The sequence below is a fragment of the Microplitis demolitor genome, chromosome 2 (assembly GCF_026212275.2).
Source record: "Microplitis demolitor isolate Queensland-Clemson2020A chromosome 2, iyMicDemo2.1a, whole genome shotgun sequence".
Lineage (NCBI taxonomy): Eukaryota > Metazoa > Arthropoda > Insecta > Hymenoptera > Braconidae > Microplitis > Microplitis demolitor.
In genome coordinates this window covers 18,543,832-18,570,147 of record NC_068546.1, presented here as the reverse complement: position 1 = coordinate 18,570,147, position 26,316 = coordinate 18,543,832, and the positions used below count along the sequence as shown (strand labels likewise).

Below are 26,316 nucleotides of genomic sequence, written 5' to 3'. Positions count from 1 at the left end.
GTAAAATAAAATAAAATATACATAACTCTAAAACTTGAACTATTAATGTTATCGTAGACGTAACTTGATGATAATTATTTATTATCACATAAAAAACATTGTAATAAACGCCTTGAATTATAATAAATATTTATTGAATTTAAATAAAGTAGGACAAAATTTTAAAAATAAAATTGGATTTTGTATTAAGGCGGATGAAGGAAGAGACAATGTAAGAGAAAAAAAAGGATGATAATGGGAAGTGGTTTAATGACGCTACTAGGTCTCTAGTTCCGTTTATTCTTCATTACATCAACGTACACTTCCCCATTATAAAAAAGAAATAAAAAAAAAATTTACAGATTGGCATAAAAATTCTCAGCCAGTGAGAAAATACAGTATCGATTACAATTATATGATTATTTATAATGTAATTAAATGTGATAATTTATTATAAAAAATCCATATTTAAACATTAATAAATAATATTTTTAAATAAATTAATTAATTTTAGGCTCAACAATTTTTAAAATTTTAATTTACAACAAAAAAAATTTAAGCCGTTATAATTAATTTGCTTGACAGTATTATTATTCATATATTTTAAAATTTATAATTAACAAAAAAACATTTTCGTCAATTCCAACGGCTACTGTATTTTTTTTTTTTTTTTTATTTAATTTAATATATATTTGTTTAGCATACATCAGTTGAACGATTGTCACACGAGATAATTAATAGTCAACGTTTATAATTAATTAATTATTTAATTAAGTTGTTAACATATCATATATTTATATTGTCTCACGTAAAATATATAATTTAGTCGAGACATTTGATCGCCATGTTGATTATTTAATTTTCGAATAGTAATTATCATTACATTATATTATTATTATTTTTTTTTTTTTTTGAATACTAGTAAATTTTTACTGTCAATTCACACATTTTGCTCATACTACCACACATAAAATACATATATACATTAAATAAAAACATATATACACAAAAGCTATAACAAATCACATACATTTATATTGTATATTATATTATTTCAAATTTCATTTTTTTCGGTCCAACAAACATTGAGGACAAAAACTTTTTTATTAAGGTCTCTTTTTAAAATAATCTAATTTATTTTTTTATACGTATTTTTATATTTTTATTATCAATTGATTTGTTTTACAATTTTCTGATTGTGTGTTATCAATACGTATATATAGTATATATTTTTTTATTTATTTGTAAATGTCATGGATTAAAAGTACAAAAATATAATTGTGTATATTCGGGATATGTTATTCTTTAATTCACAAAGTCAATGATTAATTACTCTTCGGTTTATTTTAATTATTATTTGCTTTTAATAATCTTTTATTCAAATATAAATGATAATATGTATTAATTATAATGACAACAGAAGTAGTAGACAAAAAGATAATTAAAAGTAAATAATTAAGATGACAAAGTTGTAAGAAGTGGTCTTAATTTAATATTATCATTATTTTCATTTATTTTTTTTTCATCATTAATTATTTGCGTACGCATTTTTTCTTTCCGCCTTTTCTTACATTTTTTTACAACTTCATTATCTATTTCTTGTTTACTATTATCATTACCACTATCACTATTTTCATCATCTTCTTCTTCTTCTTCTTCTTCTTCTTCTTCTTCTTCATTTTCGTCATCTTCCGTTTCTTCTTTTTCTTCAACTTTTTCTCCTTCACCTCTTTTTTCTTCAACAAAATTTTCTTCATTTTTTTCTACAAATTCTTTTTCACTATTATCATCTTCATTTATACCATTCGATCCTTTTTCTTCAATACTACCCCAACTTGACTCACTTTCACTTTTCTCTTCACTATTTTTTCGCTCAACTTTTGGCTTTTCATCACTTTTATTATTTATGCTTTGGGTTTCTTGTGCCTGTAAAAGATTGAAAGAAAAAAAAATCAACCGTGAAATATTTACTCCATTTCCAAAAAACAATTAAAATTTTGACTTACGATTGAAATTATTTTGGACGGTAATGTTGATGTTGTTGTTGTTGCAGTTGTATCTGTTGTATCACTACTTTCACTATTATTACTAGCGCGTAATCCATTAAATAATATTCCTAATGGCACATGACGAATAGCTAAAGAGTAAACATAAATATAAAAAATTAAATAGACAGTAATTGGATTTTAAAATTTAAATATATTCTGAGATCTAATAAAATAAAAATACCTATTGGCCAATTGTCAATAGAGTTTTTGACGTTTCCTTTAGCAGCTCTATGAGCTATTCCCGTTGTCCAAATACTACTAGCATCACTGCTTCCTGTACTACTATCACTTCCAGTACTAATATGACGCCAGCGTCTCTCTATTTAAATATAATTTACGTCTGCATTAATATTTACATGTATGTTTAATATTTACACATTAAATATACTTATACGATCATGTTTTTTTTTTAATTCTCTGACTATTAAATTGTAAATCGTATTTTTCAATTAATATTTACATATGAATCACCATAGGTATTTCTTAAAAATATTTAAAAAAAAAAAAAATTTTTTTTTAAGATACTCTATTTTACTCAAAAATGAAAGAAAAAAAAAGAAGTTTTATCGTATTGAGGATAAAGAAAGTATATTTTTCCTCGATAGCATTTTCATTGAGCCGGAACCTCTTCTATAAATTTAATTCCAAATAGAATTCGTAGTGAAACTAATAATTTTATAAAAAAAATTTTAGAAAATTTCAGAAAAAGCTTTGAGGCTTATTAATGTGTCCTTGATAGTTTAAAGTTGTAAAGAAAATAATTAAAGGATCAATTTATTTAAAGATATGTCGAAATTTTTTTTTTTTATTATTTTACACGGAAAAAAATTTCCTGTTCCTGCAATATGACTGCCTCCTGTTGCAGCTACAGGAAAATTCTATTGCTACAACAGGATTTGTTCCTGTTGCAGCAACAGGAAATTTTTTTCCGTGTAAATTGCAATTGGAACCTTATTTTGTAAAAAAGAGAATTTAGCTTAGTTACTAAATTTTTGTTACACCTGATTTAGTTGAGCCAAATTGTAATTTTTTTAGAATAATTTTGAAATGTAAATTTGTAATAAAAAAAAAATTTATACATATATTTTTCTTTTAAATTAATTAGACGTTCAGTAAAGTGGGCGAAGACATATAGTAACGTTTATTTATATACAAATATATAAACTTTGAGTAACTTACTGTCAGTTACAATAGTACCAAAATTTCCTGAGGCGATGCAAGATCGTTTGAGAACTGGACTACTACCACCATCTGGTATTTCTACACTATGTGTGCGTGTTATAAGTATTATTGGACTTCTCTTTGATGTATCTATAGAATCACGAAATAATGATGATTCTCTTATTGTACTTGTGGAATCACGATAACCCATTAGACTTGCTGTACTTGCACTTGTTCTTACTAGTCTATTGCTCTCGTCTTTATTTTAAAAATAAAATATTTTTATGACAAAAATCGTTACAGAATTTTTAATAAATAAAAGAAAGAAAAAAAAGATATAGTTTTTTTTAGAGAACTAGTTAAGATTATTAGAAAGATAATTACTTGATTCACTTGTAGGTACCCGTAGTGTATTACAAGATGCAGCGGGTTGTAAACGATTGCAATTAAATGCCCCAATATTACCACTTTCGAAACCACCACCAGCTCTTGAATTTGTTCCTAAATTAAGTAAAGCTTCGCTCAGACGACGCTGAAGTGGCGGAAACGGAAACAGAGAGACTGGTCCACTTCCTGATGGGCGACGGGAACCTGCAACACTTGGGGTTCTTGCTTGAATTTCCTGAAATTTAATTTTAAAAAATATACAATAAATAAATAGACAATAATCGATAAAAATTTTTTTTATAAAATATTTTTCTGTTTATTAAAAAGTAAATTTTATAAAAAATTATTATACCTGCTGCAATTCCGATTTGGTCACTTTTTTTCGCCAATAATTCTGGACAGAACGTCGTATTGTTCGTGACTTGAGGCCGTATAATAAACCGTTAATCGGCGGTGAACTAGCGAGTAAAAGTGAGGCCAAGGACGCGAATCTTGGATGTAAGTGAAGACGGCTATGACTCGCTGCAGTGCAAGCTTCCCATAGGATGATACCGCAGTAAGGGAAATAAAGTAGATAGACTGATCCAACTAATTGCATCACCTTTAAGGATATTGACGGAATATTTTTATTATTTTAGATATCGGAATATCATTCATACTTATCAACCTCTACTAAAGTTATTGGACTTATCATTTAAATAATAATTGCAGTTGTAAATAACAAAAGTAAGAAAAAAAGTTGTTATAAAACTTAAAAATAATAATAATAATAATAATAATAATAATAATAATAATAATAATAATAATAATCATAATAAAAGTTTATTTAACGAAATTTCCCGCACGGATATTTATATATATGAAATAGCTATGAGATATATTGTTTTTGTGCTTGAACATGTATATTTGTACAACATAGATATCACCGCATAAATGTCAACATATATGTGAAGATATACGCAAAAGTAATCGAACATATTTATTTTTCGCACACATATATGTAATATATGTGGCATATAATTTTCACATACAGTCGAACCTCGTTATAAGACTATCATTGTCTTTTTTATAAACCAGATATCACGATAGTTTGAGAGAGAAACTCAGTCTTATAACGAGGTTCTACTGTATATATTTTTTTACGCGGGTTAAAAGGAAAAAATAAAAAAGAAAAAAATGAATAATAAATAAAAATATATTTTATTTAAAAAATATTAAAAATTAAATTAATAACACAAATAAAAAACCTATTCTATAAAAAATATGATTTTATAAATTACTATTACTAACAGTACTAGCCGCACTATGAAATTTAGGTGGCCCACCAGCAGAAGGTGAAGTAACAGTTGGTATAAAAAATGGATTTCTTTGATGTGTTATTGTAACTTGTGCACTCAATGTCACTTCATAAATAGCACTTGCTATTCGGTGTCGATGATATCTTGCAATTCCGAGTACCCGAATATTACAAGCTGTTATAAGTATCGCCGGTAACACTAAACCAACAAATAAATAAACACTTGTATAAACAACACCAGCAATAGTCCATGTTTCATTAGTAAAAGCTGGAATACAGCATCCAAAATCTTGGCTGTATTTGTATGGCGCAATTAAACCCGAAAATGGCGGTAGACATAAAATAAATGCACCAATCCACGCTCCAACTAATCCCAGGATTACTCTTCGCGGTGATACCACTGCTGTGTAATGAAGAGGAGCTGCTATCGCGTAATATCTGGATTAAAATTTAATAAATAATAATAATAATAATCACAATAAATTGTCGAGTGTCAATTTAAAAAATGAATTTTCAAAAATTTATTAATACCTATCACAGTTTAGTCCAGTGACGGTCCACAAAGCAACTGGATGAAGTAAAGTAAGCAGAAAACCATGTACTGCACACCAAGAACCGGGAATTGTCCAAGGACCAGTTGTAAATACTAGTAATACAAAACAGAGTGCAAATTCAACAGCTCCGAGATGAATTAATAGAAGAGTATTAGAAGTTTGTTGTTGAATCTGTTTTATAATAAAATTAAATACATAAATAAAGAAGCTGGTCCTATTTAATATTAAACAATATAATGAAGAAAATTGAACATATAAAGATTAATTTATTAACCTGCTTGCCGAGGCCAAGGACAACTAACAGGACATAAGCATTAAGAAGGAGACCAAGAGCGGAAACAAGGACAATTGGAATTCCAAAGGCCCAAGGGCCCATTCCTCTACTTCCTCCAGCACGATGATGCGACTCAACGCAATCTTTCATCCATTTTATTCATTAATATTATCCTTAAACAAATTAACATCCATTTTGTTAACTGAAATTGTCCTGAAATTACTCAGATAAATACATAAATAATTAAAGTGGCATACACGCGATAAAGTGACTGGATTAGAGTTGACAATCATAAATAAACAAAACTTTATTTCTTATGTTATTTAATTTAAATTCTGGCTGTCAGCTAGTATACTTTTCCAACAGTTTTGATATGACTTGGTATTCATATTGTCAACTGATGAATATTGACAGCCGAACTATTTTTTTTTAACTCTATTGCTATCAATGTCGATAAAGCTTGCTTGCATTTACAAGTAAAAGTATATTGTTTTCAAGTAATTACGTTACACCGTCGATACGCTAGTTCCATTATCGACTATTAATAGACAATAGACTTGTCAACGTACATACGTATATATTTATGTATATGTATGGATATATATTGGAGTCTCTTTGCGTTCAATTCGCGCACGCGCTTATTAGAATTAATAATGAGACACTCGATGTGTATACATATATATATATATATATATAAAGGTTGTGAAAGCATATTCTATCTATCTTCACTAACTGAGCAAATTCATTGGCCTAATAAATCAAACTATGTTGTAAATAATATTACTTTGCAAATGTAAAATATAATTTTGTTATATTACAGTTGAAGTAGAGCGCGGAATTTGAGAATTTACATCTTGTTTAATATAATAAATTTATGTTAAACGTTCTACTATTGCGTGTAGATGTGTATCATAAACAATATCCTAAAAAATCAATTAAAAATACATAATAAAATAGAGTGAAAAATAATTTATCAATTAAAATAACAAATTTTAACTGATTTAAGTTAACTTCGAATGGAAAGTTACTTTGATTAATTTTTATTGTATCACATTCTTCCATCGATTGCATAAATATAACGTAATTCAGAATTAAAAATAAACGGATTAAACAAATAAAAGGTCTTAATTGAAATGTACGCGGGAGTAAAAATACGCGTAGAAATACAAACGGGTATTTTTTATTTATTTATTTGCAGTTGAAGCATGCACTGTAAAAAATTAGCGGAGTGAACGCGGATTAAATATAGAGTAGATGCGGTCCGGATAACTGTCTATTTATTTAATCCTCTCGGAGTGAATGTGGATTTAAATAAAATTCAGATCACTTCGAAATCACTTCGCTGAAAAGACAAACTCCGAAATTACTCCGTATGTGGAGTAATTTTATTTTGAACTCCGAAACTCAAAGACACGGAGTGAATTCAGATTTAAATAATATCCGTAATCGCTCCGAATTCACTCCCGATTTTTTACAGTGTGAGCCTGATTTAGTAAAAAAAAAATTTTTATATATTTTATTTTAATTAATTTTTATTCCTTATACATTATGGTTTTATAAAAATTTTTAATAAAATGAAATCTTGTTCATTTCTCTTATCCGCTTTGGTAGAAATCTTATTCGAGTGTTCAATTACACCTGACTGAATTTAAGCTCAATATATATATATATATGTGCGTGTGTGTGTGTGTCTATAAAAATATTACAGATATAGAAGATTTCAGTTGGATAAAAAATTATCAAAGTGAAAAATTATTTTTATTGGATAGTTAGTGTCTTTGATGTTATTTTTTTGCTTTTGCTCTTTTCAAGTTAATAACTTTTTTTTTTATTTTTTTTTTTTTTTATTATAAAAAATGATTGAATTATTTCTATCTAAAAAGGGTTGTAAGTATGTACATTATTTATTTTACAGCATGGACCCTTTTATAAGCCATTTATTTTTTATTTTTAATTTAAAAATTTTCAAAACCATAAATATCTATTTAAAATAAAAAATATTTTCATGAACGATAAAAAATTTATTTTTCAATAAGCAATTACTTCATTAGTTATTAAATTTTTATTTTAAATATGTATACCTTAATAACAGGAAACTAAAAGTTAAGTTTAATAACACCGTATCTGAAAAAATTAAAGTAGAACATGGTGTCCCACAAGGTTCTGAACTTGAGCCACTGTTGTTTATTATTTACGTAAATGTTGTGATTAAAAAATTTTAAAATCTAGGAACAGTATGTAAATTGTTTGCTGATGGCATGTGTTTATATTTTGCTAGTAAATTCCTCAAAGAAATAGCAATTAAATTAAATGGATTAAAAATTTTGTGTGATTAGACTAAAAAGAATCAATTAAAAATGAATATGAAGAAAACAGTATTTTCTATTTTACATGATCAAAGAAGAAGTAACATAAGAAATAAATGCAGTGTTATATAAAAGTTCAAGATGTTTCTAAATTAAAATCTTTAGGTATAATTATTGATAATAATTTAACTTTTAAGGATAATACAATTTATGTTATAAGCAAAGTTGCTAAAAAATTAAATATACTATACTGAATAAACAATTCAGTGAGTAATTACACAAAAAATATCATATACAAATCTATGATAGCACCACATTTTGAATACTGTAATACCTTAAAGTTTAATTATAGTCAAGATGAAATGAATAAAATGCGAAAAGTCCAAAACAGAGCTATGAGATTAGTTTTAGGGGTAAAGAAATACACAAATATCAAATTAATGCTAGAAACTTTGGGGTGGCTACGTATTAAACAACGTGTAATATTCAATAGGTGTATACTTATATATAAAATGATCAATAATCTTATTCCTGAATATTTAAATGACTATTTTGTTCTTAGAAATAGTAAACATAGCTACAATACGCGTGGTGGAAACTTAATTGATATAAAAATACCAAAACTAATACTGCTAAAAAGAGTATTGTTTATGAAGGATTTAAATTATGTAACGATCTTCCTGTAAGTTCAAAAAATCAGAAAATACTAGAAAGCTTCAAAAGAGAATTCTGTAAATATGTAAAAAATAAATTTGACTACAAATAATTTTTTTTAAGTATGATACATGCTTTATTATGGTCAGTGTAAAATATTAATTGTAAAGAATACTAGCAATGCTAAAAATAAAGACATATTATTTTTATTTATTTTAAATAGAAATTATTTTTATTGAAAGTCGAAAAATAAATGCGTAATTTATTAGTTTTCCATTAAAAATTTTATAATACTGCCAGAGAGACCACGTTAACTATCAAATCATCTCTAGTGCTATAGAATAGGACTGTAAATACTTAACGCGTTATTTCGTTTAATGCATCAGAACTTTTAGCCATCGATTTTAAATTATTAATATAAAAAATTACTATGAATATTAAATAAGTCATTATACATTTATTTTGTAATAAATATCTATCCTTAAGTTTTTATTTTTAATTGAAATTATTTTTCTAGTTCTAAAAATATAAAATTTAGTTCTAATAAATGTCCATCAAATTAAAATTATTTTAATATTTTTAATTAAATTAAATTGTTTTTTGTAAACATTTAAATATTTATTGAAATAATAAATCGAATAAAAAAGATTTAGAGTGAAGAAAAAAAAATAAGCAAGTGAATTGTATACTAAATTTAGCTTAAAAAAGTTTTTTTATAAATATTGCGTAAACCTACAACAAAAGTTATTAAACGTGAGAAAATATTTAAAGTGACGAGCAGCTTTTAGCTTGATAAAATTTTACTTCTTTTAAACCCAAGACAATGTATTATTAACATAAAACGTGATGTGTCTTAGTGACTATACAGAAAATTTCTAGGGCTTGGATTAAACTTATTTTCCCTTGTGTTCGAGTAAATTTTTCCTTTTTTTTTTCCTTATGTAGAGAAGAAAACATAGGGAACTTTAGTAAAAAATATGAGTTAAAATTATTAAAATCATATTATAAACTTCCAACACTATTGATGTAATTTTTACTATCTTGAGAATCAAACTTTTATTTATATTTAGTCATTTTTATTATTTACGTATACTAGTAAATACAAACTGCATTAGTAAACCTTTCTGTATTTTTAATGAAATTTATTATCCACTATCATAAATTTTACTATATTAGAATGGAATCAAATAAAATAAAATTTTTATTAGTTTTTCAACTCTTTATTATTACTATTGAACCATTTCAATAATAATTATTGTTGTTGTTATGATCAGTGACATGTGTATCAGGGTTGGTGTCAATTTTGATATTTGAAAATCACTTGACTTGACCGAGATTTAAACCCTAATCTCCCGCGTATGAATCCTGTCTTCAGTTAGTCAGTTCAATGCCTCTTTTGAAAGAAATATCTGAACTTGTAATACATATTCGTCTACGCTATCTCTACACGGAAGCAACAGAATATTAAAAATTAATAAATAATAGTAAAAAGTGGAATCTGTTATGAATAATTAGTACTATTATGTGCTTAATGCAAAGTAGTTTACTAATTTTTTTAGATTCCTAAGAACTACTATCAATTATTTCAAAAAGTAAGTAAATATTATTACTTTTAGGTACAATACGTGACTTATTAGTGAAAGTTTATTAATTTATGGCATAATCTATTAAAAAGTAATGATTGCTCAACTTAAGAATTGGTATCTTAAATACTAATTTTTCCAGCCGAAAATTGCAAAAGTTACTAACTTGTATTTTATAAATTCGATATTACTGATCAATTATTAGCTTAAAATATCATTGATTCATCATTATAAATTAATTTACAATATACGTAAATCGAATAAGTGGTAAATAATAAAATTAAAAATTAGTATACTAGATACTGATTTTTTGCTCATAAAAATACCGAAAACTTTTAACTCTTATTTTATAAATTCTATTTCGTTGACTAATAATTAATATAAAATTATATTTATTCATTATTATAAATTAATTTGTTATATACATATATCAAATAAAATGAAAAATTCGTTTACTAGATCTTTATATAGTAATATGCACGTTTACTAATTTTTCGGTCCCTCATTTTTAAAATTTTTCTATGTTTATTTGAATAATAATAACTGTAGATACTAATTTATCGATTCTTTTTCATATTAATTGTAATATTCGAAATTACAAATTTTGCTCTTCTATGTGCATCAAATTTTAATATAAATAATAGCCATTTTGTAATATATATAATGATCCTGGATTGACATTAGTATCGAATATGCTAATTTTAAGTCGAAAATAAACTATAAACTATTAAAATTTTGAGCATCATTTTTTTCCGTGTACTAATTGTTAATTATAACGATCTGCTTTCGGAAAATTACTAACCGTTTCGTAATTTTTAGTTACTGTATGGTACTTAATACTACACTATTCACCTGATTTACTGAAATCACTAAGCAGATTGTAATTTTTGCATGCTGTAGAGTATTTAATGCATATGTTTAGTTAGTTTTTATATTTCTACAGAATAAAAATTGTTAAATCGTATAGTAAGTTAATATTCTCTTCATTGAAATATACTTAATATTATAATACTGTATCATTAATAACTTTCTAAACAATCATATTGTATGGAATTCGCACGAATGTGATCTAGTAGCTGAATCATTTCTCTATCGGAACACGACTGATGGGGTTGTAGCAAAATCGATCGCCCTGAATGGCTTGAAAGCTTGTTCAGTGCCATTAATAGTTTCGATTTACTACATAAAATTTTATCAGCATCTTAAAAATTGTTTTTTGTTTCCCAATAGAATAAAAAAAATATATTGTCGACTAAATAAATTTATTAATTGTGCGATAAAATAAGTATTTATTGTTAAATTTATTGAATTGCTAAAGTTTACTTGTATTTTAACTAAATTTTATTTTTCATTACAAAAAAAAAACAAGTAGTTTAAATTTAATATTTTTTTACTATGTCATCAAAAGTTACTTGATTTTTTTTTCTTTTTCACAAATGCGTTTCCAGACATTAGAAATTCATAACAAGCAATTTCCTTTGAGATTTTGTTGACCACAAAAAAGTTTTCATTTTATTTTAGTCACCGAAACTTTTTATATGCACAGAAAAAAATATTTTTATGTTCTAATAGATAATTAAATAAATATTCGCGCAAATAGATACAGTTATCGATTATGATATTAATTAAATTTAATAGAAGATTATATTACATAATGACTATGAAAATCTTTCATGAAAGTAAAGTTAATAATAAATTTATACCAATATCAGCATAGTCGTGCTCGTTAGGAGATTTTAATTAATTTGCGGTATAATATTCTCGCTCTCAACTCATTTTTCGAAGGTCTTGTTATGATTAATTGTTATATGCTAAAAAGTAAATTTAATCTTCATCAAATCTGTTATCAGCTCTTAATTAAAACCAACTATTAATTCAATTTCTTTTTAGATATGGAAAATTTATTATATATTTATCCCGTGTAAAAAAATCGGTCTGTCGTTTAACCCTGCGGGCCAGCCCCAAATCTTCCTGCTATTTTCGAGCTCCTTAAGCTCGAAAATATTGTTGTGAATACGTGAATACAAAATACTTTTGTATGTCGTTGTCTTCGAAAGAAATGTTTTTTACCATTTTTTTTTGACAAAAAAAAAAAAAAGTTTTTTTTGAATTCTTTCGTTTTCGGGTTTTCTTGAACGAATGAATCGATTTTAATGGTTGGGGTGGCATTCGACGAGGCTTGTAAGTTTTAGAGCTGATTAGATTTTAGAATCGACCCATTGAGCACATTAAAAGTTATCTGAAAAAAATATTTTTGAAAAAAATTTATTTTTGGAATATCTTCGATCGCACTTGATCGATCAAGCTCAATTTTTCACAGCTTCTAGATATTAACAAGTCGCGTCGAATGACACCTTAAAGATCAAAATCGGTTGACCCGTTTAAAAGATACAGGTATTTACATACGTACGTACGTACGAACGTAAATACACTCTGACATCATCTTGAAATTAGTCAGAATAGTTTCCTAGAATCTCAAAACGTCAAGATCTGGTAGGAATTCGTTCTTCGAAAATCGGACCGAAACCAATAACTTCCCGAATTTTTGAAAACTTTCAATTTTCTTAGCGGGAAGTTAAAAAATTCTTGATAAAGCGTTGACTATCCTAAACTTCAAAACGTGACACAACCCTAGTAGAAATAATCTAGACTTTACTCGATTTCAGACCAGTAACTGGCCAGCGATCTCGGCTAAAAACTAGGAATCTCGTCACCTACAACTAAGGCGTACACATTGGTCACACTAATATATTTTCTGTACTAGTGTGTATGTGTGTGTTTATTTATTTTCTGTTTAACCTCCATTTTTTAATGTTTACGTTAATATGTAAATAATTTTATGATAAATAATTAATAATATACACATTAAAAAATGGAATCAATGATGAATTTAATATCTGTCAATGCGGGTCAGTATTTATTTATTGATCTATATATATCTATGCTTTAGGTTAGATTTATCTATCGCACATAATTTTTTGGAATAATTTGGAGAAAGATACATTAATTTGAATTAATTTTTAATTTGTCTGGGTATTTTTTAGAAAATCATTTTATTTTTCCGAGGAACTGATAATTTTAATGACCTCAAAACTTAAAATCTTAAAGTGACAGTTTTTTCAAAGCCGCCATGTTTCTCTTGGATCTCTAGTAAAACTGGCCAGTTCCAGTTACTTGACAAAAACTCGATATCCCACTGGCCAGTTTTTGGTTTAAGTCTAGTAAAACTGGCCAGTTACCAGACAAAAACTCGATTTCATTTCTATTAGGGAATGAAGAAATTTTTTTAGAACGTTTTTTAAATTTTTGAAAATTCAAAAAAAAAATCAAAAGTTGAGTTAATATCACACAGAAAAAAAAATATCTTGGCGCAATAATCTGTATTTATTAATTAACATTATTTTTAATATTTCAATCTAATAAGTACAATACAAAGAATAATAATTATGTGATTAAAATGCTCCACTTTTTTTAACAAAATTGTATTTTAGATTTTAATATTTTTAAATTTCCGGTAAACATGCAGAAGGGTGACTCTATTTTGTTTCATGTTTAAAACTTTTGTAATTAATTAAAAAATTGAAATTTTTTTCTTTTTTTTTTGATAATTATTGAAGTACAGTTTTACTCATTTTTTGCTATAGATTTTTATATATGAAAACAATTGAAAAATGATTTTTTTTTTCAATTTGTTTTTTTCGTTGAATAAATAAAAAAATAAATATTTTGAAAACAAAAATGAATTATCTGGTAGTATTATTAGTTTTTAGGACTTATATAAATAATTAAATTATTTTTGTTATTTTGGAAAGTTGCTGCGAAATATTTTTTTGAGACAAAATATTTTTATTCATAAATTTAAAAAAAATAGGACGAACTCAAAAAGAAAAAGCTTTATTATGATCAATGGAAGGTATTTTAGGGTCGTTCTAATTTTATTTGAAAATAAAAAATTTACGAATTAATGTTGTTATATTCTTTGTTTCAATTTGCTCTTGTTTTATTCATAAATAAAGTGAAAAAACTGATAAAGAAAAAATAACGGATATTTAAAATTTAAATATAAAAGGTATAATAATGTAATAATTTAATTTGGTTTTATATTTCAGCGTCAACACTATATTATGTAAATCGTCGTATTCTTACTTTATTAAATAAGTAGATACAACTTTTAAAAATATCAATTTTGCATTAATTCCGTTATTTTTTCCATTGAAATTCCAGTGAAATTCATTCTGGAGAGGAGTTTTGAAAATATTATAAATAAAAAATAACTCCACTAAATAAAATCGAAGTAAAAACTCGTGTATTACATTACTGATCAGCTGATACGCACACACACACGTAATCGCACACTCTTACATACGTACTTACACACACACACCCGCACACATTCACACAAACATGCTCTCGCACACACACACTCGCACATACGCACACGCACGCGAACTCGCCCACACACGCACTTGCGCACACAGACTGTTTAAAAGTTTAGTATAAATTCATTTAAATGTTAAAACTCTGGACCGGAGTGAATTGGGAGTGAAATAAAATCTGCGTCACTCCGCAATCACTCCGCTTAAACAAGACTCCCAATTCACTCCGCATGCGACGTGATTTTTTTTTAAACTCCGGAACTCCAAGTGGTGGAGTGAATTCGGATTTAATTAAAATCCGAATTCACTCCGGATTTTTTAGTGTAAGGATGTGAATATAAGTATTTTGAGAGCTATAAAAAAAATAATAATAACATTTCGATAGAATTATGAAATAATCGTTAATGGAGATAAAAAAAAATTTATTACCTATGCAAAATAAAAAATGTCACTTTTATTAAACAGAACAAATTGCATACATTTTTCATCACTTACCAAATTAAGTATTTGGAACAATATCATAATTATTTTTATTATAACTCTGATGTTTTTCTTTTGACATCAGGATAGCATGGACTTACACTTTGTTGTTTTACAATGTATACCCAGACAGCATTCAAGTCGAAATGACTGCTTTGCGACGTCTTTTTGAAGGCGTTTTCAAGAAGTCCTATAAGAAGTGACTTCTTAAAGGTGTCATTTTTAAGAACTCTTAATTAAGAGTTCTTGAAGACTCCATAAATAAGACTCAGTTTTGTGACGTCTAAATGTATTCTTTTTTAAACTTCTTTATGAAGTCAAAATTAGGAGCTCCTTAAAGACGTCAGGGTAAATTCATACTGAAGCCTTATTTGTGAAGTCAGAAAAAAGAACTCTTTTTAAAGACGTCTTATTGAGTTCACTAGGTGGCTCATTCGACATCTTGAGAACTTCTTAAAGACTTCTTTAAGATGTTGGTGAGACGTCCAAATCATAAATAGGAACTCAATAAATTTAAAACTCATAAATTTAAAACTCATTAAATTAAAACGTCATTTTACTATTTGGGTGATTATTTAATCCGCTGAGTCAAGTGTACCGTTAAAAAAAATTAAACTAAAGCTGCAAAAACTTTTTTTACGGCCATAAATGTGCTTCATTCTGCATATTTAGTACGAAAAAAATTGCAGGTTAATTTTAAAAAATTGAATGTTCATTTTATCTGATTTATTTTTTAATTTATATACAAATATAAATACTATAATTTAATTGACTGTTACCCTTAAAAAAAAAAAGAAAAACAGTTTCATAACGATAGCTTTCAATTCGTAACTATCTAACTAATCTTGATAATGCATCCATAACTAAAAATTGGCCTACTTATTATACCAGCTTATTTATAAAACGTTTTTCTCTAGAGGTCATAAAAAATTGAAATAATTTTATACGATTATATAAATTTAATCAATAATTCATATTAAATATTTTTAATCAATACTTATAAATAAATGATCAGTGATATTAAAATTTGGTTGAAAAAAATAACTATATTTGGAAACTAATAAAGGTAAATTAAATTGTTCAGTGGCATTTAATTTAATTTTGAAAATTCTATGGCTTTTTATTATTTTTGTAAATTTAGTAATTTGTAATCTCCTATTATTATATAAATTTTATATTTTTATATTTTAATAGTTAATTTTAGGTATTAATTTTTTTTTTTTTTAAATTTGCTTTCAACTTTTTTATAAAAGATATACTTTCGTGATCTCTAGTGTGAATACCGGGTTTAAAAGTTGATAAGAGTGATTTTCAATGCGAAGTAGTATCGCTACGACAAGAGTAGGCGGAAGAGTGCGCATAAATCTTGGTACAAAGGAAGTTGAAACTGGTGTAGATGACGATCATGACAGTGAAACAGATATTAAAAGCCGTGATGAAGAGAAAAACATAAATAAAAAAAAACAAGACGTATACATAAAACATGACGATAATGGTAACGTAAGATTAGTAGTCGACGAAAGAGAAGATAATAATGAAGATTTATTATATATTCAAAAAGTTATGTATGATTGTCTTGTTTATGTATGTGGATTTATTATTTTTCTCATAATTATAACTGTCGTTATTGCTATTGGTTATTTTTGTTATCTCTTTTAAAAAAATGTTTTTAATAATAAAAAAAAAAATTGAAAAATCCAAACGAGCACAACTCATTCGCCCATTTAAAAATAAAAAAAATAATAATAATACACACGTATAATAAAAATAAAAAAACTTTCGTATATTCGTTAATAATAATGAAAAAAAAAAAAAAAAAAAAAAAAAAAAAAAAAAAAAAAAAAAAAAATGTTTGGAAAGTTCAAAAGTTCACGTTTCAAATGCTCATGTTGTAATATAGAAACTAACCTTTAAAACAAAATAAATTTAAATAAATAAATAAACTAACAGTTGGTTAATTTTTTTTAAAGGGGGCTATATAGTACATACAAGAATAACATAGACAGAAAGACGTGTGGATGATAAATTTTAAGAAAAAGTCTCAGAAAATTGATCGATTTTTACTGAGATCTTTTAAATAGAATAGAGTTGGTTGCTGACATTCAAAAGGATGCATCCAAAGGATGAATGACAACTTCAACAACAAGACTTAGGTTGATTTAGTGTTCGTGACGGCTTACATCCAGACTTCTCACAGACATCTTAATGGACGTCATTAAAATGAATTTCTTAACAGAATTTTTCTTTAATTATAAACAATTACATTTAATAAAAAAATCGATCATCGCATTGATCAGACTTTAAAGTTTCGAAAAATCATTAACAAGTACACAATCAACTAATCCTTTGAGTTATTGAAATTATTTCATGCGAGCATTTTGCGAAACGATGGTTATTCGACAGTAAAGCTCACTCAAATGCTTCGCATTGCGGCGTGCGAACAAAAAAATTGAAGTATAAAAAAGTCATCAATAGATGGTGCTCCTATATAAAAAAAAATTATTATAATAATAATGATGACAAAAAATGGCAGTTAAATTTTTTTCATAAATTGCCAATTTTTTTATGAAGAATTTGGATAGTTGGTTTCAAAGGGTTCTTCTATTAAAGATTTCAAGTGTAAAAAAAAAGGTCAATTGGTTGCATATTTTTGTAGTTTTTGAGTTTACTAACGTCCGTATATATTAACGGACAGATTTTTTTCACAACTTTTTTTTTCTTTCAATCATTATTATTGAAAAAATACCCAAAATTGTGTTCGTTTTATTCATTAATATATTATTATTCATATTATATGAGTTTCGTTCTAGTTGAGGATATTTAAACGAGTGTGATTGTTTTTTACGTGATTGATTCAGTTGGGACCAAGTAAGCGTTAGTAGAACACATCGCATTGCTTCGCAATTCAGTTGTGCAAAAAAAAATATCTTAAATGTTTTTGTACTATATATATTTTATCGAATTTCGGTAATAATACTAATTATTTATCGTGCTTCGTTAAATTGAAGGTCAAATCATTAATTAAAACCAGGTTCATTTAGTTTTTTTTTCTTTATCAATTATGTGATTTTATCGAATAATCCCATAATAGAAGTTATAAATATAAATTGATGCATAATTTATTGTGACCCAATTATTCGTGGTATTTCTCATAATTATTTTGACTCACGGTTCATATATCTGACCTATCGACTTATATATTTCGTATAGATTATCGTCTAGTTCGTTTTCAAATAAATTTTGTTTTAAATTATAAATGACATGAGTTTTACTTCAGAAAATAAATTGATTCAAAACACGCAAGTAATTATATTATGCTTAAATTATTATATGATATTTTAAGATAATTTATATTAATTACCTTTTGATTTAAATGAACTACTCTTCATTAAAAATTATTTTTAATACCTCATTAAATTATTTTATAGTAAAAAAAAAATATTATGCTAAATGTGCAGACAATTAAAAATCCTGACGTTGCTCAATTTTTTTTATTAAAATATTTATTTTACATACATTTAACTCGTGGTATAGGTAAAAGAAAATTTTTTTTGTATGTAATTATAAAATACCTTTCTTAATTATAATAGTATAGAAATTAATTAAGATTCGGAAGTAATTATAACTACCTTTTCTTAATTAAATTGTTATTTTTTTTATGTTGTTATTGTAATTTTTATTTATTTATTTATTTGTTTATTTATCTATTTTTATTATTGTGTAAGAGATGAGTTAGTCTTGTCACAATTAATGATAGAGTGACGTGAAGGAACAGGAGTCAGATAATAAACACGAGTACTCATTTTTCCCCTTAATTTGTTTTACGTACATCAATTATTCTATTACCTATCAGAGTTCTCTACTTTCCTGGACAACTATTAAATGTCAACATATCAAATATTATAATGGAATGAATAAAATATTTTATGACAAGTGAATATTTTAATTAAAAAAAAAAAAAAAAAAAAAGTTAATGAATTAAAATAATTTTGTCGAGAAAGGAAAAGCTGCTTTGAGGGAGAAAGAGCTTACTCAGGATCTAAAAGCCTGACATTATAAAATAAATATGATAATTTATAGGGGTGATAAAAATCATTTTTTTTTTATTGTTTTTTTTTAGATGTAAATATGTATTGTTTATTTTCATAGACCGTGACTCAGGAACTTTATTGATCTCGTGCCGAATTGAAACTGGACGACTAAAATATCGATTTTAACGGTCATGTCCTAGTTTTTTTCAAGTCAAAACCTTAGGATCGTATATACTGATTGTTTTTTAAATTTTTTTATTTTCTTAAATCATGTCCGGCTTTTTTATTTTTGTCTTATTCCTTAAAAGTCTAATGTAAGTGTACGGAAGTATATAGTTAGTCTAGTCTAGTCTTAACATGTTCCCGTATCGTATCGTATTCCTCTTATGCAATACTTCCACAGGTATATTTGAACGCAAGACTAAATCCTTTATGCCAGAACAAACTTACAGATCTTGTGAAGAAAGTACTTGAGTACTTTGCAGGAAATTAAAAGCCAGGAAATAAAAAAAAATTTTCTTTTTCTATTAAAGGTAAATTTATTTTTTTATCGAGATAATTTATTTGCCAGATGAATTTTTTTATTTTAATAATTATTATTGATTTTCATTTTATGTAAACTAATTTTTTATTCATAATTACAGTTTACTAAATTTTTTATTACTACTAAATTATTAAAACCCATCGTGTTTAAAGAAAAAAAAAATAAAATAAAGAAGGGGAACAACTTTCCCCATTTTTCGACAAGTAATTTATAGGCCATCATAGAATTTTAATAAATCGAAGGGGAGTATTTACACTCAAGTTAACTTTGACGTTTCACACTATATTTTAAAATTAAATTTTCCTTTTTGTTTTTACCCATGTAAATTTTTTACTCGGAGAAAAGAATTTTATTTTTTTATTATTTCTTTAACTTTTCTTTTACTTTTATTACCTGAACAATCCAATTTCATTTATATCGATTTCAATAACTTACAAAGAAAAAAAATAAATAAAATAATATATTAAAAATGTATTACTGTCTACTATTTGTAATTTATTATTATTTCATGTCCTTGACATGATAATTCAACAAGACCTCAAGTAAAGTCTCCCTATGAGTTTTCAATATCGTTACTTTTATCGATTATTTCAAACGGATAATGACTGGCCATTTTTTTTTTTTAGTCTTAAATATATTTTTTACCTGTTACAAGATGTTTGTCATCATTAAAAAAAATAAATATTTTGAATTTAAAATAAAAAAATTTAATAATTTTGTCGGCTTAAATTAAATTTAACAAAATGAAAAGTTAAGTGTATCGATGAAAAGTATAACGAGAGTTTTCAAAGCAAACTAATAGTTTAGATTTTATCGATTACTTTGTCTCTGTATTATTTTGTCAGCTCTTTTATTCGCTTTTCTCTTTCACCCTCACTTGGTATTTGTGCGTGTTCATGAAATTTCATTAGATCGCTCGAAGCTCACACGCGATGAATTTGTGTCTCATTGCCGAACAAATAGTGGCAATATAAACTCTATAACAATGTGTGGGTGAATATAGATCACAGGACCGTTATAGAAAATTTTATATCCAATAAACTTTCCCTTGGTGCTCGTAAATTACCATAATCGGTACCAAAAGTTCTATACAGGCTTTAATTGATTTAACTGTATTTTTTTTTTCTTTCATCTATTTATTTATATGAAACTTTATTTAACGATATAATATCTGGTTTATTTACTGTAAATAATTTTTATAGTCAACTGTTACGTAATTTTTATTTTATCCTTGTCATTTACAATTTTAATAATTTACTGAGTAGTCTAATAAGATTTCAACTGCAGGATAATGTTCAGATACATTTATTAAATTTAAATATTTTTAATGTTTACTAATTTTATTTAAACTATAAATTGTTTAAAGCTGGTCTTTACTTCAAAATAAACTCTGTTTTTAATTTTTTATTTAAAACTTTAAAAAAAATATTCAGGTGAACTTTCGCTTTTCAAATTTAATCCATCTGATTTTCTCTTGTAATAAAATAGAAAAAAGTTTATGAATCCTGAGGGGTGTAGATGTAAAATACAATTTCTATGAAAAATTATTCTTTATTATTAAAAAAAAAAAAAAAAAAAAAAAAAAAAAATTATTATAATATAGCCGTGGAAAATGATCGATAATATGGTAAAGTGAAATATACTTTATATTTATTGCATTCATAAACATTTATTTTAGATAAATATTACTAATATATAAGAGTACTGTGTTGAAAAAAAAAAATGATTACAACAATAAACAGTAAAAGTGAATGAATTTATATTAATTTAGGGTAAAAATAATTTACTTTACCAATTTCTGATTATTAAAAAATTATTCGCAAATTCGAAAAATACTTGATAATATTTAATTTTTTTGACTTTAAATTTTTATTAAACGTACAATTGGAATTAAGAAACAAAAACGATGATGAAAATGGTAAATAAAAACTATATATATCGGTTGACCCTGCGGGCCAGCCCTAAAACTTCTGACTGTTTTCGAGCTCCTTGAACTCGAAAATACTTTTGGATGCCATTGTTTTCTTATGAGCTTTTCGAATACACACACGAATATGTTACATTAGATCATGATTTATCCGGGGAAAATGACATAAAATGTTATTTTTTCAGCTCTTCGTCGTCGATATCATTTAAACTAATTGACGGATTTTGATGTTCACTAGCAATCAGCGTGATTTATTGAGTTCTAGAGCTGATTACAACTAAAAATCGATCTATTCAATTTTTTGGAAGATTAAAAAAAAAAAACGTTTTTTACCATTTTTTTCTCTAAAGATGTCTCTAGAAGGAATTCGATTTTGAAATCAATCCATTGAGCATATTAATAGTTATTCAAAAAGAATATTTTTGAAAGAAATTTATTTTTGTAATATCTCCGAATATCTCCGGTTCATCTGTTCAAAAATTACAGATATTTACATACGTACGTACGTACATACACACATACATACATACGTACACTCGGACATCATCTTGAAATTAGTCTGAATGGCTTCCTAAAACCTCAAAACGTTAAGATCTGATAGAAATTCGATTTTCGAAAATCGGGCCGAAACCAATAACTTCCCGAATTTTTGAAAATTTTCAATTTTCTGAGCGGGAAGTTAATAAAGAAAAAAAATTGGTTGAAACCGACAGATTTTCATTAAAAACTTTTTTATACTTTAATTACAATATTCAGAACGGGAAAAAAGGAAATTTTAAACAAACTTTCGTATTACAATATATTTTAGTTTTGTTAATTTGCATTTTTACATAGCAAGTTTATGTTATTGTACGTTTTATAAATTTACCGTGAATTATTGTTGTTATTATTATTATTATTTTAAACTATAACGAGATTTAGTACCTGTATTTTTTATAAAAAATTTACATAAGAATTTATTCTCGTGAATTCCAATAATTTCTCATGAATTTTTATGAATTTTATTGATGAAAGTTTAGTTTTGTGATAGAAAAAATATAAAACATTTTTATAAAAATGTGATAAATTTTAATATGAAGGAATAAAATATTTCTTTTATCATAAAATAAAAAAATTTCAAAAATGGCATCTTAGTAAGTATATAATGAAAAAATATTGTGTTTAAATCAACATAATCTGTGTGTTAGAAATGGTCCACACAATACAAGAAGTTAATTAAACACTTTAAATATCAGTAGCGGCATAAAAAAAATGTTAACTTTTAATTTTTATATCATTTTGAGGTTGTGAAAAGTGATAAAAATTATTGCTTAACATTCAACTAATTTTTGACAGTTAGTAATTTGTTTATAAGAGTCAAGATTTAAATAAAATCACGTAATATTTCATAGAAGTCATAAATAGTAAATCAATTAATTTCTTTTAAAAAAACAAAAACACATTTTTAGTGAACAAAAAAATAATTTTTAAAATTAGGGTAGAGGTACCATTTTTAGTCATCTTAGGGCCAGTTTTGAATACTCGAAAAATTTAAATGAAATAATTTGTAAAAGACACAATGACATAATTAATTCCTCAAATATGTAAAAAAACACTTTTATCACTCTATAACAATGGAATTTATTTTTAATACTTTTTCATTAATTAAAATAAAGTTTTATGTGTCCAAAAAGAGAGCAGTAGCCACAAATGGTGCTTCTATCCTCTATGAAATAATTCATAACTATACTTGAATCCGTTTGATTTTAGTATGATAAACATTCCAGTTTTTAGTAAATGGTATATTTAATATATTAATAAGAATTTTCATGTTAAACTGACATTTATAAATGTCGATTTAACTTTTATTTTTTCAATAATTCTTCTCTGACTATTGAATGAGTTTTCAACATAAATTTTGTGTTAATTTTAAAGTAATACAATGTGTGGATTTAACACAAAATAATCAATACAAAAAATTTAACACGGACCGTTTTAACACAGATACACACTACTTTTAATGATTCTGAAGTTAGCAGACAATTAACAATTTTTAGATTTTTTTTCCAACAAATCGATTGCAAAAAAAAGCATGCGGGTGTAAAAAATGAAAAAAGCTATAGTTGTAATTTTTCAAGTAGTTTTTTTTAATAATTTATCTTTTTGAAAGAAATTAAGAAATTATTAGACGTCGGCTAAGTTCAGTATCATATGTTTTTTTACTGTTTATATATTTATTTAAGTAAAAAATAATGAACTAATTACAAGCATTTACCCAAGTACAAGTTAATTTTTTAAATTATTCGTATTTATTCTCGGCGCAAAATAATTGAAATCTATAGAGATCAAAATTTCGCAATCTAAGATTTATTTATTTATATAATTTCATTTGCAGTTACATGATTTACAATCAACTACGCATATAATACAGGAAATAATTAATTTAATTCTAATAATATATCTCTGATCGCAACAATAATTTCAATGAGATATGATCTGCTTTTTTAATTATTTAGTTCTATGCGAATCTGCTCCCACTGATAGTAGAAAGAGCAAATTATAAAACTAAAAAATTCAAATTTTGATTTTAAAGAGGTCTGGAAGTTAAAAAAAAAAACATACTTAAAATCTACATGAATTTGAATAGATCAAGAGAAATTAATGTTTAGAATGATTTGATAAAATTATATTAACATTTTGATCTACATTGTCAAAAATTGTTGAAGTAAACGCTGATTGAAAGCGGAATAAAGACAGAGCTGATAATTTCTCATTTATTTAATCCCCTCAGAGGAAAATTTATTCCGAAAGAAAGTTTTATTTAATTATTCATAAAAAAATTACACAAAGAGATTTCACAATACGAGGAGTAAAAATGATTAATACTTATATAATTTATCTATTTCAACATAAAAACTCCGTAATTACAGTGGATACATATTCAAATAAAATTCACATTCACTCCGAAATCGCCTGACAAAAACTCTAGACCATACGCAGGCATTTTTTTTTTCACTTCGAATTAATTTAAAAATATTGGCAGTGTAACCAGATCTCATTAATTCTAAATTATTTTTTTGTCGAGTTTCAAAAATTTAAAATAATAAAACAAAATAAAATACTATATTTTTTGGTAGCTGACCCTACTATCGTATAAGTTGATACTCCGATGCGATAATAAAACTTTAGAACAAAAATTTGTAAAAAATATATATATGTATATATATATATAGATGTATAAAATATTTCTTGGCACAGCACAATGTCTATCTGATCCCAGTCGCCAGACTGAGACGCCCTGATGTCTGGCCAAGAGATGCAGTTTCTTTTATATATGTGCCAAAGTATAATACCCCATTCCAAAAATTAAGTTTTGTTTCATTTTACCGTTCTTTCACCCAGTACAAACTTTAACCCTTGGCTATAAAAACACTCTACTCTATACTTTCTAGCTATCAATATAACCATGTCATATTTATTTTATCTGCAAAACTATACTATAAGCAATACTCTATCGTAATAAATGATTTGAATTTTTTCATTTTAAGTTTATGAGGCTCTCAATAAATTTATAAAACTATATATTTTTTTTTATCTCTTATAGTTTATTTATTCTAGTCATACCAGTCAATAAAGAGAAATAAAAAAAGAAAAAAAAACATTGCTGGAAATTTAAATAAATTGTGTCATCACGATAACGTCAGTAACATGATCAGGAAATGGGATTCATTGAACTAAAAAGCGCGAAATGCGTTTATAGACTATTTTATTATTTCATTTACTGTAAAAATAATAATTTTAATCAATATCAATCAAATAAATAAAATTTTTTTACAAAAAAAAAAAAAAACGAATTTTAAAAATAATAATAAAAAAAAAAATCCGTAATTAGGTAAATCGGATTAACATTTTTTTTTGCATATAAATAAAACTCATTTTCACTAGATCGTCTAAAAGAAAAGGTTGTAGACCTTACTACTTAATTATTAACGCGTCGTACATCGATTGTGTCTGCTTGGCTTCGTAAACTCATTTCTTCACTATATATCCATATCCGCATTGTTATTATTCGAATTTGAATGAATGTAATAAAAATATCAAAAAAAATTTTTAATTATAAATATTATACAAGTACTCACTTTGTAGTGATTCCATCGATTTGTTTCAAACATTTTAATTTTTTTTTTGAACTTTTTAGCATAATCATTGTTAATTATTTATCAATTTTATTTTAATTTTTTTTGTTGTTTGTAAAATTTTTTTGTTTTTAAAAACACTAAAAAAAAATCACAGTAAAAAATATTTTTTATAAAAGTATATTAGTTTTATATGTTAAAAAAAAAAATGTTGAAAGAGGGTTGAAAGTGTAAGTTAAAAAATTTTAATGATAGATAAACACCAAGCGACGAGTGTAGTTTGTCGAGGTTTGACGAAGAAGACCACCGGTGAACGTTGAATAGCCCCTTTGATACCACGTGCTGATGTCAAATCGAAAACGACGCCGACGCGTCGGAACGATGTTGAAGCGTCGCGCGCAATTTGAGCGACGTATGAGAAGAAAATATTTTTTATATCTTTTTAATGTACTCACATATCAGCTACCTGTATTATATATTTTTTTTATTTTACTTTTGAAGTAAAGTGTGCTAGTAGTGATACGATGTAGCAACTGCTTGTATTGTGCATTCCAACAAATCCTACACTTCAATTCAATCCCTTTGACGTCTGTACATTTT

The 26,316-nt window shown here is 25.7% G+C and overlaps 2 protein-coding genes across 3 annotated transcripts in view; one reads left to right on the top strand and one right to left on the bottom strand.

Annotated features, from left to right (window-relative positions):
* The window catches only part of LOC103568478 (phytanoyl-CoA dioxygenase, peroxisomal), a 42,778-nt gene that overhangs the window by 5,669 nt on the left and 10,793 nt on the right, over positions 1-26,316 (top strand). The gene's annotated exons all lie outside the window — the stretch shown is intronic.
* LOC103568477 (uncharacterized) lies at positions 1,276-25,789 on the bottom strand. Its single transcript, XM_008545362.2, has 10 exons — positions 25,720-25,789; positions 5,701-5,873; positions 5,404-5,597; positions 4,866-5,310; positions 3,928-4,176; positions 3,573-3,810; positions 3,207-3,446; positions 2,209-2,346; positions 1,986-2,116; positions 1,276-1,905 (listed from the first exon to the last, which is right to left on the bottom strand). Exons 2-10 carry the CDS (start codon positions 5,848-5,850, stop codon positions 1,435-1,437), a joined length of 2,256 nt encoding a protein of 751 aa, XP_008543584.1. The 5' UTR covers positions 5,851-5,873; positions 25,720-25,789; the 3' UTR covers positions 1,276-1,434.